Source organism: Macrobrachium nipponense, chromosome 22, assembly GCF_015104395.2.
Source record: "Macrobrachium nipponense isolate FS-2020 chromosome 22, ASM1510439v2, whole genome shotgun sequence".
Lineage (NCBI taxonomy): Eukaryota > Metazoa > Arthropoda > Malacostraca > Decapoda > Palaemonidae > Macrobrachium > Macrobrachium nipponense.
The window spans coordinates 3,087,009-3,108,188 of record NC_087213.1 but is presented as its reverse complement, the minus strand read 5'-3'; the positions used below and the strand labels follow the sequence as shown (position 1 = coordinate 3,108,188).

At 36.0% G+C, this 21,180-nt stretch overlaps 1 protein-coding gene across 1 annotated transcript in view; it reads left to right on the top strand.

The window, feature by feature from the left end:
• The window catches only part of LOC135198447 (Na(+)/citrate cotransporter-like), a 43,537-nt gene extending 24,897 nt beyond the window's left edge, over positions 1-18,640 (top strand). Inside the window, 9 exon segments of the mRNA XM_064225999.1 lie at positions 692-840; positions 8,898-9,080; positions 9,436-9,555; positions 11,986-12,207; positions 13,057-13,130; positions 13,315-13,566; positions 13,569-13,588; positions 13,785-13,922; positions 14,261-18,640. Coding sequence (XP_064082069.1) covers positions 692-840; positions 8,898-9,080; positions 9,436-9,555; positions 11,986-12,207; positions 13,057-13,130; positions 13,315-13,566; positions 13,569-13,588; positions 13,785-13,922; positions 14,261-14,395 — 1,293 coding nt within the window. The 3' untranslated portion in view covers positions 14,396-18,640.
• Positions 18,641-21,180: the final 2,540 nt, after the last annotated feature.

Here is a 21,180-nt window from a genome sequence, read left to right as displayed (position 1 = left end):
AGCTGCTGCCTCTTTCTTTCCTTTGACTGCATCTCCATTCATATTCTCTCTTTCATCTTACTTTCCACTTTACTAACAATTGTTTCAAAGTGCAACTGCGAGGTTTTCCTCCTGTTATGCTTTTAAAACCTTTATTTACCTTCAGTTTCCCTTTAACCGCTGAATGACCTCATCGAAGGTCGCAGCTCTTCGTTGTCCATTGGCTTAAATTTTACATTCCAGCCTCAAAGCTTAACTCTGGGACAAAGGTAACTGTAGAATACTACATATAACAGACTATACTCTGTTTTTTTCCATCTGTCCACCCGCCAGTGGTGTTTGCGTATGGTAACACTGCGTCCCTGGCTTTAGATAGTTACATTCAGCTTATTTTCAACAATTATAATAATATCCTATTTCGAATATTAACGGTGTAATTCGCATACAGTAAATTATTAAAACACTTTTCAGTTGCAAATATACACCCCGATATCCTTTTATTTACCTAAAACTTACACATAGCATAACTATCTAAAGCCCGGGACAGTGTTACCATACGCAAACACCACAGGCGGTTGGACAGATGGAAAAAACAGAGTAAAGTAGTCAAAATCAGGTTACTAGTTGCCGAGTCTAGCTAGGAAATTTACAAAGTTACAGAAAAAAACAACTCCTTTTCACCTTGTCCTTACTTCTTGCATTTACCTTCCAGACGCTGGAACTGAAAGAGGACCCCATCAGGAAGAAGATGGCTGCCAAAGAGAAGGCTCTGCAGGAGGAGGCGACTTTCAACCAGATGAAGCAGAGTCATTACAGCTTGGCCGAAAACGCCCAGTCCCCCACATCCGAAGTATCAATCAAGTAAGTCGGTAGAGACTGGTTTGTTTTTTTCTCTATGCTTGTTTGCATTTCCAGATTTTTTCTCTTGTCTTGGAGTAAAATTTTGCCAAGTACGAATCCTCTCTTTACCATGCTTTTGAAAAGGGAAGGATGAACTCAGGCAGAACTAAACTTCCTTTCTCTTAATTTTCAGTTGCAATGATTTTGCTTACCTGTGGTTTTGTTTTTTCCTTACATTTTTTTCCATCATTTACAAGTTTGCATTTTTTGGAACATCTCTTTTTGTAACAGGAAGCCATGATCCAGAAAAGGAAGGAAGAACACAGAGCCAGAAATAAACTTGCTTTCTCTTGCTTTCTCTCGAGTATACATCCAAGAACGATATAGGACAGAAAAAATTTATGAACAGTCAGTATTCGTCCTCATAAGCTGTCATGTCTGAAAGCAACGAGTTTGAGAAACTATCAAATTCCTTGACAAAAATTCATAGGAAAATTGTATATAATAGTATATTTATATATCATACATTTATGTATATATGCATATATACATTTCTTGTTATATATATATATATATATATATATATATATATAATATATATATATATATATATAAATATAGCAATAAATGTATATATGCATATATACATAAATGTATAATATATAAATATACCATACATACAATTTTCCTATGAATTTTGTCATGGAATTTGATTGTTTCTCAAACAATCAAATTCCAAGACAAAAATTCATAGGAAAATTGTATGTAATGGTATATTTATATATTATACATTTATTATATGCATATAATATTGCTATTATATATATATATACATATAGATATATATATATATATATATATATATATATATATATATATATGATTGATTTAATAATAGATGGAGGAGATTTCATAATAGTAAAACTCTCTAAACTTTACACAAAATGTTTGCAAGAATGCTCTATACCTACTGCTTGGAAAAACTTTATCATTATATTAATTCACAAAAAGGGAGACACAAAAGACCTGAAGAATTACTGCTCAATGAGTTTACTCTCAGTAATATATAAAATATTTATAAAGATCATATTAGGCCGAACAGAAAGACAGCTAGATTTTAATCAGCCAAGAGAGCAGGCAGGTTTTAGAAGCGGGTATTCAACAACTGGCCATATCCATGTAATTAACCAGCTAAAGGAAAAATCAACTGAGTGTGGCAAAACCACTATGTATGGCGTTTGTAGACTAAGATAAAGCTTTTGATTCTGTCAAGACTTCAGCAGTAATAAAAGCCCTCCAAAAGCAAAGAATTGATGAATCTTATGTTGGAACACTTGAAGATATCTTTACGGGTAGTACAGCAATCCTAAAACTACATAAAGACAGTGAGAAATTTCCGATTGAGAAAGGTGTTAGGCAGGGAGACCCCATCTCTCCTAAATTATTCACAGCGTGCCTAGAAGAAGTTTTTAAGAATATAGATTGGGAAAATGTAGGAATTAACATTAATGGGGAATACCTTACCAATTTAAGATTTGCAGATGACATAGTTCTACTCAGTGAATCGGGAGAGGAATGATAAAAGATGTTAGACGATGTTAGAAGAAATGTAGGACTGAAAATGAATATGAGTAAAACTAATATAATGTTCAGTAAAAATGCAGAGAGATAACAAAATAAGGGTTATGGACGAACCTCTAGAGATTGTTAATGAATATATGTATTTATGACAGACAGTCAGTGTTTCCCAAAGGACATAAGACCGAAATTAAAAGAAGGTTAAGTATGGGATGGAGAGCTTTTGGTAAACAAAATGAGATCATGAAAAGCAAAATGCCACTTTCTCTAAAAGGAAAAGTATTCAATCAGGTGGTCCTACCAGTATTAATGCATCAGAAACTTGGAGCCTTACTAAAGCCTTAAAACATAAGCTAGGTACAACTCAAAGAGCTATAGAAAGAATAATGATGGGAATAACACTAAGAAAAAAGAGTAACATGGATACGAGAGTAAACTAAAGTAGAGGATATTCTAACAACAAGTAAGAAAAAGAAATGGACGTGGCCAGGTAATATAATGAGAATGTCAGATAATAGATGGACGAAAAGAATAACAGAATGGGTCTCTAGAGATTGCAAACGAAGCAGGGGAAGGAAGAGAAGACGAGGGATTGACGAGCTAAGAAAATTTGCGGGTATAGACTGGCATAGAGAGACCATAAACAGACGGGAGTGGAAGGACATGCCTGAGGCCTTTGTCCTGCAGTGGATTAGCAACGGCTGATGATGATGATGATATATATATAATATATATAATATATTATATATATATATATATATATATATATGTGTGTGTGTGTGTGTGTATATACTTACATATCTGTCTATGTATGTATGTATGACTCTTATCGTTTGGGACTGTCTGCATAATTTCTGAGTATAATAATAATTATAATAAGACCAAAATATTTGTTAGCTTTTTGTAAGTCATATCATTATCCAGTAGGACTTGCATACGTGGTATATAGTCATGTTTATCTAGAATTACTATACCATTTGACTTATCAGCTTTTGTATTGTGGATTGTATTGTCTTTTTTAAGATCGGTCAAACTTTTTTCAAAGCGAGCAGGGAAGTTACTTTCATGACTAACACTGGCAGCTCCATAAACAATACCTTTAATTGTGTCAACATGATTTTGAGGGAGATCACAATATTTTTCGAATTTACTTAGGGATGACGCATCATCAAAGCAGACGGTCTATTCGCTATAAAGAAAGACAAACCATACATATCCAACAGCACTCAGAACATTTTCACTTACTTGTTTACTTGATAAGTTTACAACACAATTATGACGTACACTATTAGTCCAATCACTGCCATCAGTAAGATTTTTAAGTTTTCTGTCAAGTTTCCTTTTTTAAGGCATCTGTAGTCCTACGAAGTTTTTCGTAAATTTCTCCTCGCAGCGAGTCCTTCCAATCAGCTGGGATAGAATGATTGAAAGAGATCCTTGTTTTTTCTGATTCTTTGAATTCTTCTTTCTCTTCTTGCTTGGCGGCTGCTATGTGGTGTTTCAACATCATGGCACTAAATTCATTGAATGGGCGGTGGTCATACCTTCTTAAACGGTTATTATGATTCGGTCATTCCTAAGTAAATTCGAAAAATATTGTGATCTTCCTCAAAATCATATTGACATAATTAAAGGTGTTGTTTATGGAGCTGCCAATGATAGTCATGAAAATAACTTCTCTGCTCGCTTTGAGAAAAGTTTGAAAGTTTGACCGATCTTTAAAAACACAATACAATCCACAACACAAAAGCTGATAGTATAGTAATTTTAGATGAAACTGACTATATACCTCGTATGTAAGTCCTACTGGATGATGATATGACTTACAAAAACTAACAAAAAATCCCCTTGATCAAGTCATAAAAAACTTTAATAGCACAGTGAAAAAAAAATTCTTAAAGATAAAAAAGACCTACTAGGCCAATTGTCTGTCAAATTTCCTTCGCTACATTATTTGCACGGATTAGTCAAAAGCACAAAGAAAATAACCCTATGCGGCCTATTATAAATATTGTTGGCTCAGTATCATATAAACTTTCGAAATATATCACTATGATCTTATCCCCGTTACTTGGAACGATCTCAGATTCTCTTATATATAATTCTGTAGGTTCAGTTGATAAATTAAATAAAATTACTTTTTGACCCACTGATAGTTTCGTCAGTTTTGATGGATGTACTCTATTTGCTAAAGTCCCTATAGATTCTATTTTAGAGTGTCTTAGTAACGAACTTACCAGCGTGAATTACCTCTACCTGTAAGTTACATTATTTCACTGACTAGGTTGTGCATTTGTAATTGCAAGTTATATTCAATGGTGAATTTTATCATCAAATATTTGGTAAGGCAATGGTCAACCCTTTGTCACCACTCCTCTCAAACTTGTATATGGAATTCTTTGAAAACGCTATTTACCTAATATCATTTATAGTCTCTCTCTGTAGCCTTCAATCCTTTAATGAATTTTTTAATCTTAATATATGTCATAAAAAGCTTTATGTATAATTTATCAATAAATATTCATACGTAATGAAAATGTTATTTAATAAAACACTTTTTATGTCATATTTTAGTGAACATTTTTTTTCAGCTACAGCAACAAATAGTTTCTCAAAATCTGTCCTTTTAAGAGGTAGCGTTTTAGTTATATTTAAGTCATCTACAGACCTTTTGGGCAACATTAATTTAATAGGTGGGCAATTTATTTTTGTATGCGGGTAGTCGCCCACCATTTAACATGTTACGTTTAGACCTGATATACATGCATATGGGATCAGCGCTGGCCAATTATATACTGGCTTACCCGTGATAGCAGTATCGACCTTTCGAGCTAAAATAAGAATAAAAAATGAAAAACATAATTAAGAAAAGAAAGAACGGAAAACAAACATATCCAGAAGCACTTACAGTTTCGGAGCGCTTCTGAGTATATTTGTTTTCCAATTCTTCTTTTATTTAAAAAAGAAAAAAATTTACATGATTACTGGGCCAGTAGTGGGCTAAATATGCATGTACACAGATTCGTTACTGGGCTAAACATATATGTATGCATACAGGGTCAATACTGGGCTAAATATACATGCATACATTGTCAATATGGGGCTAATAATTGTACATGCTTACTGGGCCAGTAGTGGGCTAAATATACATGCATACTGGGTCACTACTGGTCTAAATATGCATGTATACTGGTAACAATGAATATATAATGAAAGTACAATGAAGCCTTTGGAAAAATTGATACTGTATGGTTAAAAAATATTTATAATGCAGCTGCATTGTACTTCAATTGTATATTCATTATTACCTGAATTGGAAATATTTTTTAACCATACAATATGAATTTTTTTAAATCATCATCATCATTATTATTATTATTATTATTATTAATTATTATTATTTCATTATTATTATTATTATTATTATTATAAAGGATTAGTTTATCCAGACCACTGAGCCTAACATCGGCTCCTCTCGGGCTGGTTAATTATGAAACTTCATGTTAAAATAATCCTTTTGTACATTGCGGCTTCATTGTACGTTCATTGTATATTTATTATAACAAGGATTAAAGATTATCAAATCCCTGCTAATCATTTTGTTTGGGTAGCCGTTGTTAACTAGCGTTTGTGATACTTGATTAGCAGGGAGATAAAGAAAACCTTAAATGAATGGTACTTGGTAGACGAAGAGAATAAGGAGAATCCCCCTCCATGGATGTAAGGAAGAGGAGAGGTGTATTAGAGAGATCGTGAACGAGAACGTCACCTCTACGGAGGAAGGGAAGAAGCTCTCACTGGTAATATATTATAAGAACTGTAGGACAAGAGACCTGGTTATGAGAAATAACCCTGCCCCTCCTGCAGGAGACCCCCTGGGGCAGGATAAGGTCGTCTACCGGTACACATGCCTATCCAAGGATGTCCTGGAATCTATATCGGTATGACGACGTTACGACTGTCCCAGAGGATCTCATGCCATGTACAGAACGGAGCCATCAAACACCACGCCCTCACCGCCCGCCAACAGCACGTCGAGCGAGAGGACATCGTCAGGAACACGGAAATAATCGGGAGAGCCCCTGATCAGCGACGCCTACGTTTCCTTGAGGGGTTGTTCATCTTGGAACAGAAACCCATCCTGAATACGACACAAGAACCTTTCCAGCTACCCACCTATGTGAGGAAGGCCCAGCCTCCCGCCACCCCTACCCAGCTTTCCATAGGATAACACGAGAGCCCAGGAAGGGATCAACATTGATGAAGATGCGGATAATACCAGGAGTGACGTCACTACGGTCGTAGCCAATGAAAACGCGGCTCCTAGTGACGTCCTGCGGTAGCAACTGTGAGCGCTCGCATGACCACTATATATAGATCTGCTAGTTATTGTAAGCTAAACATAAAGCCATAACTTACAACTTGAAGATGCACTGGGAAGTCAAATATTGAGGGCACCACCCCTGACCTGAGGCGGACAATCTGGCCCGTGCGGTCAAAGTCCTGCTCTGTAAAGTGACTGCTACAGAGAAGAGAACTGAATGGCTGCTAGCATGGAACCCTTCTCTCCGCAGTGCAACTACCCATCTCCTCTGAAGCTCCTTTTCATTTGGAAATCTACAATACATATTTAGATAAATAGATTAATAACAATACATGTACAAAAATCACATAGATCAGCAGAACTTTAGTTGCACTGACCTTGAAAGTGTGAAACTTAAACTTTAACATGATAGACAGATAGAGCTGAGCAGAAAATATTCTAAAACCACTCTGTATTATTGCTTATATTACTGCTACAACAAATATAAAGAAACAGAGACCCTATCAGATGAACAGACTACATTCTGGCGATTAAAATTATGTATGACAACCCTAGTTTTCTATCAGAACAGGAAAGATAACCCGGGATTAACCGTAACTACTTTTGCAACATTCAATTACATTGCAGAGATAGGGCTGTTGCTGCTGTTCCCGACAAAAAAATGAGATTGTGTACATACTACAAGAAACTTACTTATGAAATGTGATGCCCTGCTCTCGGCTACGTAAATTTCGTATGTTGTTACAGCCAAATGCAGCACAATATTGAGGCATTTTAGAAAAAACCACGTCTGAAACCACCTGTTTACGATTACCGCGCCAAGATGGCGGACCTGATGACGTATGTCCAGCCGGCCGATGCGGCATCTAGGCTTTTATATCTGTGGGCAAAATAATCAATATTTGAAGTTTTTTTTATGAAAAGCAATAAAAATGCAGTTTATATAGTTTTCAATATAACCAAGGTATTAATAGTATGTAATGTTTTCTTAGGAATTTTGACAATTGTTTATGATGTTCCAGGTTATGAAGCATCTCAAGAACAGAACCCCCCACCCCCCTCACCCCGTCGTTAACCGGGGACTGCCTTACATTTCAGGAAACCTAGAAGGGTTTTAAACTCCTATACTAACATCCCTAGTATGAGGTCTCCATACAAAATTTACATATCTAATTAAAAATTACAGTTAAGAGTGGGCGGGGTGGGGGGAGCTTTACTGAACAAAGAGGCATTGCATAAGATAATAGTTCTTACTACATAAACATAATTAAAAATAGATTTATACTCAATCAGAATTGACGAAAATATTCTGTCTCCATCATGCCCCTCCCATTTTATGCATTTATGTAGTTTATTAATCACCATGGACGTTACATTATTAGATTACAAGACTTACTGATTATCCGGTTTAGAATCCAAGCCTTATATTTTTCCAAGTTTAGGGTGACCCAGGAATAACAACATTTAAAAATAAAATGTCTAGAAGTGCGTTTTCTTATCATGTCAGTAAATTTTTCAAATAGATATTTATTATTCAAGATATAAGTTTTCATAGTAGTATTAGTTTTCATAAACTGACATATTTTTCTTTGTAAATTTAAATGTATTTATTCAATGTCAAAATCACTCATTTAAGGTACAAAAGCACTTTCACCTCACATGTGTTTTTTTTCAGTGCCTATTGACATTCAGGTTATAGAGCTACAAATTTGTTTTACTTTAGCTGTAAGAATTTTGTTTCTAAAATTATTTCCTTATTTGACATCACATTAATTTGTGGCACCTTGAAAGCAAACTGTAGCTACTCAATTTAGCTGAGAAAAAAAACAACAACTGGAACATATGTTATTTTCCCTGTTAAATGTTTTTATTTGTCCAACTGAATCCTGAGGTAAATGTATGAAACATAACTGAATGGTAACGTTTTTTGAGGTGACGTTTTTTTGTGGCATCTTTTGCCATCTTGCCACCAAATTTTGCACCAAGTATCAAACTGCCTTTAGTTATAACTGTTGCAAAATTAAAGCCATGGATGTACTTTAATGACCAAGAGGGACTTCAGTGATCCCACATTGGCTATGAGATATACAATTGGTGAAAAAAAAACTAGGAAGCATGCTCATGTGATGACCCCACCGTAGAGACCTTAGTCCTAATCTATGAACACCTTTTGCAGGAGTGCTCCAATGTCATCGAAGAAAGTCAGTGTGTGCTATGAGCCAGATCATTCGACAGAGGAAGACTCCCAAGCCTTGAGGAAGATGTTCTTCCTGGGAGTGGCCTTTGCTGCCAACATAGGTGGCACTGGCTCTCCCCTGGGGTGCAGTCCTAACTTGATTGTCATGAGCATCCTTCAGAGGTAAGCCTAAGCCTTTATGAGCTGCATCTTTTTGTCGAATTTACAATTGTTATTATTTTTTAACAGAACAAGCATATAAGGGGCATGAAAAAGAGCAATTCATTTCTTTAGGGAGCTTTTATTAATGATGGAAAGAGATCAGCACAGACGCCAGAAGCCGAGCAGAATATTTATATTCATAAATTCAAGAAGACACTGCATGTCCAATCATTTTCTCCTTGATCGAAAAAGTTTGGAAAATTGAAGGAGTAAATAAAATAGAGATCCTGAAACTGTAGCAAAACGTTCGACCTTTTGAGGTAGTTGTAGTTCTTACTTCAGATATGCAAAAAATAAATTTTTTCTTTCACCACAGTACATTTGGAGAAGGCACAGGACTCAACTTTGCAACATGGATGATGTTCAATGTCCCCGGAATGATCTTGTGTGTAACATTTGGTTGGTGTTGGCTGCAGATTCTTTGCAAGACATGCACGTAAGTCCATTAGCATTGGAACATTTGTAGTTTCCATGTTAGCAGGAAGCACACAATTAGCCTGAAGGTTACAAACAATGGTAAGGATGAGTGTGTGTCTCTGTGTGAGCACACATGTTGCTTGTCTCTCCATAAAAATTCAAAGGGTGTCGGTAAACTTTCAGTTATCTAGTGCAGAGATGAAATTATTGTTAACTACTGACTTAGGATTACATGGACATGAATGGCATTTCAATTTTTTGCTTGAAAATTATATATATATATATATATATATAATATATATATATATATATATATATATATATATATATATATATGAATAACTTGATCACGAAGCATATAAAACATGATGCTATGTATAAATAAAGGTTTTTGCCATGAAGGAAAAATGAAAAGCGAGATAGCCAAGCACTTTCGGTCTAGTGCGACTCTTTATTCAGGCACAACTGAGTAAAGGGTCGCACTAGACCGAAAGTGCTTTGCTATCTCGCTTTTCATTTTTCCTTCGTGGCAAAAACCTTTATTTATATTATATATTATGATATATATATATATATATATATATATATATATATATAGATATATATATATGTATACTACATACATACAGGACCCCCGTACTCGCGTTCTCCGGATTCGCAGACTCACATATTATTCATGGATTTCTCTTGGGAACGTTTCCCCGCATTATTCATGGAAAATTCGCATATTTGCAGTATTTTTCTATGAGAAATATCCACAAATTCCTGGCTTTTTTTTTATAAATTTCATCATTAAATGCGCTGTTTGTGATAAAACTTATTAAAAAAACTAAGTATAAAAATTTTTAGTGGGTTTTTCTTGAGTTATAACTAACAAAATAGGCTGTTTTTAGCGTTTTTATAGGGGTTCCAAACATTCGCGGTTCTAACTATTCACGGGGGTGGTCTGGTATGCATCCCCCATGAATACGGGGGGACCACTATATATAATAGAATATATATATATATATATATAATATATATATATATATATATATATATATATATAATATACGTATACAGTAAGTCCTCGGGTTACGCTGGTCTCGACTTACGATGTTTCGTGGTTACGAACGCGCCCCCATAAAAATATAAAAATAATATTTTGCGTCGTTCCGTCTTACGCCGGTTTTAGCGTCGTAAGCAACGTAACAAACGCGAACTATTCCGGGCGCACGGCGGAAGAATACGCTTTGTGGGGGAGAGGACGGCGTCGCTTCGCTACGCTCATTCCTCGCCCATACGCCATTTTGGTTGTTTACACTGCCTCTCTCTCCCTCGTGTTGTATCGTTTTTGTAACTTTTTGCTCTTTGTTATGGCTCCCAAGCGCAAGGCGGACTCTTCTGATGGTAGTGCATCGAAGAAAAGAAAGGCCATCACCATGGAAATTAAAGTGGACATTATAAAGCGATCTGAGAAGGGAGAAACGCCAACAAACATTGGCCGCTCGCTTGGCCTTAGCCGTTCGACCGTTGCTACCATTATCAAAGATAAAGAGCGCATCGTTGAACATGTGAAAGGATCTGCTCCTATGAAAGCGACAGTGATAACTAAGCAGCGTAGTGGTCTAATAATTGAAATGGAAAGGTTATTGGTGCAACTTCTGGAGGTTCTTTTTCTCTTCACTAACCTCCCCCAGTCTCTCCAGCACCGCAGCTTCTTCTCCAGTGTGCAAGCCAATCAAATTAATAAAGGTAAGGAATTGTTCTCTCGTTGTTATTGATAGTATTTACATTAAATCATGTGGTATTTTTCAATGTTCCGACTTACGACGCTGAAAATCGTGTTACGACGCATCTTAAGAACGGATCAACGTCGTAACTCGAGGACCCCCTGTATATATAATGCTTGCATGTTATTTATCAATGAAAAAGGAAAGACTGAATGGAAAGTGTACATATTAATTATGTAAAGAAAACATCTTACAACAGTTATTTTATATATTTACAGTAGTTTTCAAAAGTAAAAACACAGTTGAGTGCATAATGATAGGATTCCTATAGCCAAAAATCATTTTGATGAATCTAAAGACAGTGCATTGGCAAAACTGATAGAATAGCTCACTTTTATACCTTCAGAAACTCCTTAGTTAAACAAAATATCTAAATACTCAGTCACTGAAGAAATTTTATACTATTTAATGATGCTATATGAATTGATATGCTTATGATTTTATAGTAATGAGAAATAACAAAGGCAAAAGGCCAGTAACTTAGTTAATTACCTGTGAATTCTTAAAGGAGGGGATCAGCATTGAGTTGACCAGAAGCAAAAGTGTCTTCCAACCACTATACATCTCTTATGCTTCCCACTTCATTGAATTTCTGTTCCATTTCATTGTTGGTAAAAAATCTAAGCTTTCACTTTTGACCAAATATCACTGGAAGAAATTGTCTTGTATCCCTGCAGCATCTGCAAAAAGAAGGGTGAGATAGAAGATGGCAATGAGTATCAAGAAAAATCGATCAAGATCTTCCTCCAGGATCAGTACCGGAGTCTTGGTCCTGTGTCCCAGCATGAAATCGTGGTCTTCTGTAGCTTCACTGTTCTTGTGTTCTTGTGGGTCTTCAGAGACCCAGGATTCATGCATGGGTGGGCCTATTACATCAGCAGCAGCTTCGAAAATGATGTGTAGGTCTTAGTCTTCTTATTTATTCATGTTGTATTTTTATGATTTGACTAATTATATTTCTTAATGGTAGTAATACTTTTCAGGTACTCCAGCATTTTAGAATGACTAATAGTCTTAAGATACGAAAACAGTTAGCTCTTAGAATTATTTCAAGAATACTATTCCCTAAACAGCAATAAGTGTAATGAGTTGAGATATTTTGTAACCAACCAAACACTATAGCAGCAATATAGCTCCCATTACAGACTTACCAGTTTTGGTAATTTTCTTTTACTTTTATTCTAAAAATAAGACATTTTACATTTTTCTGTGATGAAGACACTAAGTAAAGTATAAATTAAGCAATGCTTTTTCAAATATGATATTTATACTTTTATAAAAAGATGCAATGTGTCTATGTAAAGTACTACGTACATGGTCCTATCTTAAATTTCTGTTATATACTATATAGCATTAATTAGAACGCCCACCAGTCAACCAAGTCCTAGCATAACTAACCTAAATTTTTCTCCCCAGTGAATCATTTAATTTTTTTTATTCAGTTCCACTAGTATTTAGAGTTATATGTAATTTCTCATTGTTTGTGTGCTGGAAGGGTTTTTTTTTTATAACTTGCCATACAGATATTTTCATAATGGATTTTTAGAAATAGCTGAGCAGCATATATTCACAGTACAGTACCATAAAGAATTACTTCATAGTAATATTAATATGTACTGTATACATTCCAGATGAGTCCCCGATTAGCCGTAAATTCTAATTTCAATGACATCATGAAAAGTGGATAAAAAAATGTGCATGTATGTTCCAATAACTAACCCATTTATAAAGTGACCCTCTTCTTACAGGCATATTCGTGATGCAACTCCTGTGATGTTGATGGTGTTCATACTGTTCTGTGTCCCAAGATCATTTAGGAAGGGTAAGAGATTCAGTCAATCTTTACAGATAAGTTTTTCCTTTTGTCCTCAAAATCACAATTTTGTACTTTCCAGTACTCTATGATTAATTGAAGAAAATTTCTGATCAGTGAACCTACTGTTTGCTTCAATATATATTATGATTGACCTTTGATTGCATGATTTTATTTAGTATTTTTCCCCAAGGTAACAATGGTGTGGTGGAGGGCTGCCTCACGTGGAAGGTGGTGCACGAAAGGACGCCTTGGGGAATCATCCTCCTGTTGGGTGGAGGTCTTGCCATGGCAGAAGCAGCCAAGGTGTCAGGTTTATCAGCGTGGCTTGGCTACCAGCTGCAGTATCTAGGTTTTATGCCTAAAGAGGCCATTGTCCTTTTCATATGTTTTGTAACGGCTATGCTTACGGAGGTAGCATCTAATACTGCAACAGCATCAGTGCTTCTCCTGTGCTAAAAGATTTGGTAAGCAGTACAACCTTTGTTTTTCTGTTATTGGAGTACTTGTGGAAAAAAATTTCTTTTGCATAACATTCTTGCTTGAATCTATGAAATATAAAGAAATATCTTTGTATTATGCTGTCTAAAACTAATGTGATACAACTATCATGTCAGGTGTTCATGTATTGTCAATAATGCATTCCTCCGTTTCTCCTTCCAGTCGTTAGCTATCGGTGTGAATCCAATATACCTGATGCTTCCAGCAGCTGTATGCTGTGCCTATGCTTTCATGTTGCCTGTGGCTACTCCTGGAAATGCTATTGTCCTGACTGCCGCAGGACTAAGGACTCATGAGATGGTAAGTTATTTGTTTCCTCTTAATAGTCATTGTTTATTAGATTTTATGAGATTTCATTAGCCTTTAGGCCAAGAGGACCTTGCTTATAGTCTTCTTCATGTTACAAAGTTCCTTTATATTGTTTTTTAGTTAATTTACCATCATTCAAGTTCATTCTTGATGGACTTAATTGTTTGTTTAATCCTCTTATACTCAGTTCACAAGTCCTATTGCTTGCTTATATTTTAATGGAAATATGAAAATACATAAAGAATACTCTTCTTGTGACAAATTTTTAAGCTATAGGGTAAACCATGGCATGATTGGTTTGAAGCTAAATTTCCATTTTTCCATTCTAGATGCGAGCGGGCTTTATCATGAATGTTTTGTGCATAGTCATCATCACTTTAATGATCAACACCTTAGGAGTAGTCTTGTTTGACCTGGATTCCTTCCCTGAATGGGCTATGAATGTTACTTCAGTCATATCATGAAGATTCCTGTGAATTTAGTATTCCAGAAAGTTGAAGACGACATCTTAGCCTTTGTTTTACTGGTAGAAGTTTACTCTTAATATTGTTGAACTTGAACTACAAGCATCACAAGGCTTGTTCTCCCCCGTTCCTCGGCTCGTGTTATTCTAGAGTTATTGAAAACACATCCTGTTACTCCATGGAGCATTACCCCATATCCCATTCACTTCATATATTAGTGCCTTTGTCCTATAATTAAGATAAATTCATGTGTTCAATTTTTCATCCACTCTTTGTACATTATATTAAAAGAAAGGATAACATGTTAGTTTCAGTGTTATGTGAAAGTGTAACAGTGGTACAGTGGTATTTACAATAATACTGATGCATGTGTTCAAGCATCATATTTGAAGTTTATCTCTTTCACAATGATTAAATGAATTTCCAAAGGACTCGTTTACCAGTTGTCTGGGGGTCTGGATCGAAGCCCACGAATATGTATTCTTATATAAGGTTGAATTAGCTTAGCATAGATCCAATTGCTTTGTTAGGGATGCAAATCAGTCATTCCCTTTCCTCTCTATTGTGTTTCCTGAGGCTCCCATTCAATACATGATGTAATTCTGAAGTGTTATTTCATTGATAAATTTGACATAGTCAGTTCCACTGGTTATTTTGTGTTTACACTAGTTCTATTAATCATTAGTACTCTAAATCAGCTCCAAGAATAAGAGCCAGCAGTTTATAATGTAAATCTTAATAAATTCCAAGCCTGACATTTTTGTAAAGTGTTGATTGAATCAACATCTGAACAACACCTGTAGGTCAAAAGTCTTATTATTTATATTCACATTTTTACAAAGATAAACTCCATTTTTAGTGAAGTTTCTACAGTATTGAGAAATGGAGTTGCCTCTGCCAAAGGGTAAATTATTTTTAAGAGGATAATGCAGTATTAGGAGCTATAATTACCAATGGTTGAAGGTAAATTCATTATATAGTAAAGAATATAATAATAAGAAGGTTATTACTTTTGGGAGTGGACAAGCATTTTGAAGGAGGAATATGTAAGAATATTAGTCTGGTTTCTGGTGGCAAGTGAATTCATTTTGCAATATAAGGAAATGGTCTGAATATGGACAGACATTCAGTGATTAGCATCAAGATCAATATCATCAATTGTGCGGTGAGAAACATTCGCTGAAGTGGCACTGGACTCTAAGACAAGAGAATGCTAATTTAAGTCTCCCCCAGGCTAAAGGAAAACAGGCTTCTATCAGTGCTAGGATGTTACTCTTCCTGTGTGGAATTGGGAAGATGAGTTCCTCCTTGTTAGCATGATAGATCATACCTCAGTAGTTTAGTCTTTGCTGAGTAAGATCACAGAAAATATAACTGGAGCTTGCAAAGTCCCTAGGACTCTGGTGTAAGCAGTCATGGGTCTAAATGTTCTATTGCCTAAAAACTGTTGAAGTGAAAAAAAAAGGGTTACTACCTAGAATTGTTGATGTCAGAAAGTTAGTTAAAGCATTGCAGTTTTACTTAACAACTTTTTCACCCCCACTAGGAGATTAAAGGAGAGGCAGTTATCAATTCCTGACAGAATTTATTATGATTACTATTATTATTATTGTTATTATCATCTTATTTGACTGGGTGGTGTTTATAGTGTGGGGTTCCATGTTACATCCTGCCTCCTTAGGAGTCCATCACTTTACTCACTATGTTTGCTGGAGCTACTTTGGCATCTAGTTTTTCCAGGTTCCTTTTCAGAGATCTTGGGATCGTGCCTAGTGTTCCTATGATTATGGGTACAATTTCCACTGGCATATCCTGTATTCTTCTTATTCCTATTTTCAGGTCTTAATACTTAAAATTTTTTCTTTCTTTCTCATCTACTCTGGTGTCCCATGATACTGCAACATCAATGAGTAATACATTTTTCTTGATGTTGTCAATCAGCATTAAGTCTGGTCTATTTACATGTATCACCTTATCTGTTCTGATACCATATATTGCCAGACTGTTTTCTATCACTCCCTCAAGTTGGTGTTCATACCACTTATTACTGCAGGCTCGCTGGTGTTTCTTGCACAGGCCCCAGTGGAGGGCTTTTCTACTGAATCATGCCTCATTTTGTACTGGTTCTGTGCAAGTCCCAGACATTCACTTGCTATGTGGTTTGTGGTCTCATTTTTCATATTGCACTTCCTGTAAATCGGTGAGATATTATTTCCATCTATTGTTTTTTGGACATGTTTGGTTCTTAGAGCCTGATCTTGTGTTGCTGATAGCATTCTTTCTGTTTCCTTCTTGAGTTCTCCCCTCTGTTTTGTTGCTGACCAGTTCTTTTGTCTGTCTCATGTAATGCCTGTGCATTGGTTTGCTATGCCATTTCTCTGTTCTAGGTCTTTGTCCTCTTTTATCCCATGCACTCCTTAGCCACTCGTCTTCACTGGTTTTCAGATATTGCCCCAGTGCTCTGCTCTCAATGTTGACACAGTTCTCCAAGCTTAGCAGCCCTCTCCCTCCTTCCTTTCTTGTTATGTATAGTCTGCCTGTATTTGCTCTTGGGTGTAGTGCTTTGTGCATTGTCATGTGTTTTCTGGTTTATGCTTTGGAGTGCAGCCATCATCCACTCCACTATTCCTGCACTGTATCTGATTACTGATACTGCTCACGTGTTTATGGCTTTCATTATTATTATTATTATTATCTATTATATACTTGGCAATGTGTGTATGTATGTATGTATGATTGGTATGGGCGCCCGGGCCGTTGGTCTGACGGGACTGAGATTCGGGACGGAGATGGGTTTCCACCCCAGGAAGGTCAAGACCTATGTTCGGGAGCCCGGTTTACAATAGGGTTTCAAGCAACAAAGGGCACCAAAGGCGCCGGCGGAGGCGGGGCACCTTCCCCAAAACGGGGCTGGTTCAGCCTGTAGACTTAATAATGCTACAAATTTATCATACCCAATTTTCGGTCTATGTAGTAAACAATTTGACTTTCGATTTTTGGTATATGTAGTAAATATGACTTACTATCAAATACTGGAGGGGTAAGACATCAGTGGCACCAAAGGTGGTCGGGGTTGGGCAGGGTGTGACAGAGAGAAATGAGAGGGAGGGTAGAAGGCATGATAGGGAGAAGAAAGAGGGTAAGAAACAGAAAAGGTTGGAGTGAGAGAGAGAGAGAGAGAATTGATCAGTTGCCATTCAGTTGTCTGGTGACTCCTCAATTGGACTTTTTTCCAACCAGTTGCTAACCCTGGAGAATGGAAAAGTGCCGGTCAGTCCTGAGACAGGGCTAATCCAATTTCCAAGCAATTTCTGCACCCTGGTCAAATCTGCTGATGACCTGATGGACGCGTTGTTTCCAAGCATCCTGCAAAACTACGACAAACTGAACTGGATTTGTGAGAGGGTAGTCCTGGCCCCCAAGAATGAGTCAATCACCAAGCTCAATCTTCAGGTACAGAGAATGCTGCCAGGCAACAGGAAGTCCAACTCGATCAACACAGTCATGGACCCAAGCAAAGCAGTAAACTACCCAACAGAATTTCTGAACTCTTTGAACCGTCCAGGATGTCCTCCTCATGTCCTGCACCTCAAAGTCGGAGCCCCAATCATTCTTCTTCGAAACCTGGACAGTTCAAAACTCTGCAACGGAACGTGACTCATCATCAAAACCCTGCATTCAAACTTGATCGAAGCAATGATCCTGACTGGGTGTGGAACTGGCAAGAATGTTTTCATCCCGTGAATTCTCATCATCCCCAATGATCTTCCTTTCAGTTTCAAGCGCCTTCAGTTCCCAGTCAGGTTGGCTTTTGCCGTGACTATCAATAAAGCCCAGGGACAGCCTCTCAGAGTGGCTGGCATCAACTTGGAGCAACCTCACTTTTCTCACAGGCAGATTTATGTGGCGTGCTCAAGAGTGGGCTCTCCGGAACGCCTGTTTATTTTGTCACCGGAGGGAAAAACAAAGAACATAGTCTACCAAAAGGCTCTCTGGTGAATTGGAATCTCTCTGCCAACACCAAGAATTTTTTCTCCATAAATGTTTATGATGCTTTATTTTGATATTCATTTTCAAGGATGTTGTTTGTTTTGTCAGATTTGCATTCCTTACAATTCAGGTCGTGGTACTGTATTCAATTGTGGCTTGATTTATCTATTTTCTTTTCATAAACTATACTCTGGGTTACACGGACCAATCTAGCTGGGACCCGCCCTAAACCGGCTAATTATTATTATTATTACTATTTTTTATTATTATTATTATTATTATTATTATTATTTTATTATTAGTTATTATTATTATTATTATTATTATTATTATTATTATTATTATTATTATTAGAGCAGAAGTCTGTGCTGTAGTTCATTTGAGAATTAGTGTCTTCACTTGTTTTGTACAAGAGAAAGATAACCTACAATTTAGGCATTTTTTTTTGTGTCCCTTCATTTTAGTAAAATGTTTTAACCGTTAACAATTCATACTTTATTCCCTCCACATTTTTAATTGCATCATTTTGATAATACTATATATAAGGAGGTCAATCTTTTCTTTACATTTACGTATTTCTCTCTGCATAATTGTAGGAGAGAGTGAGCGATGTAGGTATTAATCATATGTATGTTTGTACTTTTGATTTATGTAAAGTTTTTTGAAGCAAAATGCCACCCCCTAATTTCTGCAAATGTTTTTACCCGTTTTGAGAAATTGGTATGATACCCAATCTAGATACAGTCCTTACTAATTCTAATTATGGTAATTATTATTAATTCATTCTGACGCCGGTGTTCTGCAAAATGAGTTTATTAATTATGAAAGACCATATACAGGACTCCCTAATTTGTTTCTTTATATATAAAATGTAAGATTTCTGGGTATACTCATTTTTTTTATTCTTGTATGCTATGACAATATTCTACGAAAGCCTGTTCTAGTGTGTTCAAGTCATATAGTATTTGTAAGGAATTGCTATTTTATTGTGTCTTTATAATTGCTTTCTTAGTACTAATGTATATATCTGGTTCTTATGCATATTGTGAAAAGTCTTCTGGTTTAAATTAAATGTTATTTAATTGATAACTGCAGCCACTCTAATCTCATCTTGCCGATGCAGTCAGCTTCATATCTCTGATAATTTTACTCTTTCGATATCCCAGCAACATATCACTGCTCTCACATCTTACAAAAAGTTAGACATAAGATAAAACCCTCTCTCAGATTGCTGTTGCTGTTGCTCAATGAACAGTCCCAAAACATTGTCCTTAATGGTAATTAGGAATCAGTTATAAATGGGACTTCCATAGCATATTGTTATCAATTATTCACATGCATAATGATCAGAACTCGTGGTGATTATTTTGAATAAAATTTATTCTTACGTGTGTGCTTAATTTTCCTACCATCTTTAAGCAAATAAAGGTCATTTAAATCGGTAATGAATTGCTGGCACGTATATAGGATATCTAACAGGTCTTCTTTTTGTATTTGTCTTGATTCTCCTATTAATAGTATTTCAGTAGTGAAAAGGTACCTTGAACGATGAATATCACTAGAAAATGAGGAATTACACCTTGAATAATATTTGAACGATGAATATCACACTAGAAAATGAGGACCTTGAATAATTTTGGATAGAATCACTGAGCCAAATATTTCATTTTTTTCTCTCTTTATTTTAAATTCCTATGTATCTCAAATCCAATATGGGTGTCTTAACAGATTCCTTCTAAATTATTTTGCACTAAGGATCGATCTATGTGACCTTATAATTCACAGAGGTAGTATCATCCTCCAACCCATTATCCGCAGCCTTCACTCTCTTCAACACCTGTGTAAATCGCTTCCACCACCTGACCCAAATTAAATGGCTACCATTACGAACTCTGCCCGGAAGTGTTATGATATTATTTTGATAATTCTAATTCCTTGTTTAAACAATCATTAGCATAAAGTTCCCTTAACATTTTATCTATGCATATTTTTTTATGATGGAAAATAAGACTGTAATTCTAAATCTGAGTGAGTTGCCAATTGAACTGTAATCTGGCTTTGATTTTCATTAGATTGTGGTTGGTCTTTGGATGAAATTTTATATTCCATTCCATTAATTATTTCTGTTTTGGGTGAGTAATATAATTAAGTTTATTAGTGTTACCTTTGCTTTTTTAAAATTTTTATCCCTTAAATCCCTAGCTGTAAAATAATAGTGCAGTTTATGTACCTAAATAAAAGATAACAGAAACTGAGATGCCAATTATTAAGTAATAAAAGTTAACCTCCAATTTGCCTCCTATGGGAACCTCTGATAAAAGCGTGGAATGCCGCCATTGCTAGCTTTCTTGTAATTAAAGAAAGCTTATTCCCTGAAAAAGCGATGTCTACCGTACTGGCTGTACAGTACAACAGTGTAAATCCGTGTGGTCTTGGAAGTTGCAGCTGAGTACTCGCGAGCGTTAAGGATATGTGATCAGGGTACAAGTGACAGGAGCAATTTAGCGAGGACATGTCCTCAGTCTCCTTGAAGCGCGCGCGCACTCACGCACGCACACACACACACACACACACACACCATATATATATATATATATATATATATAATGAGAGAGAGAGAGAGAGAGAGATGCATTTTAACTGCTGCTTATTGTTACTACATGAAAAATGGATGGCTATCACGCAGTGCCCTCCGTCCTGGACTTACAAAAACTTCCATCCGAAAATGCTACGGAAGAATAACAATTAAAGGACCATAAAATAAAAAAAAATTGGTAACCTTTGAACCCACAGAA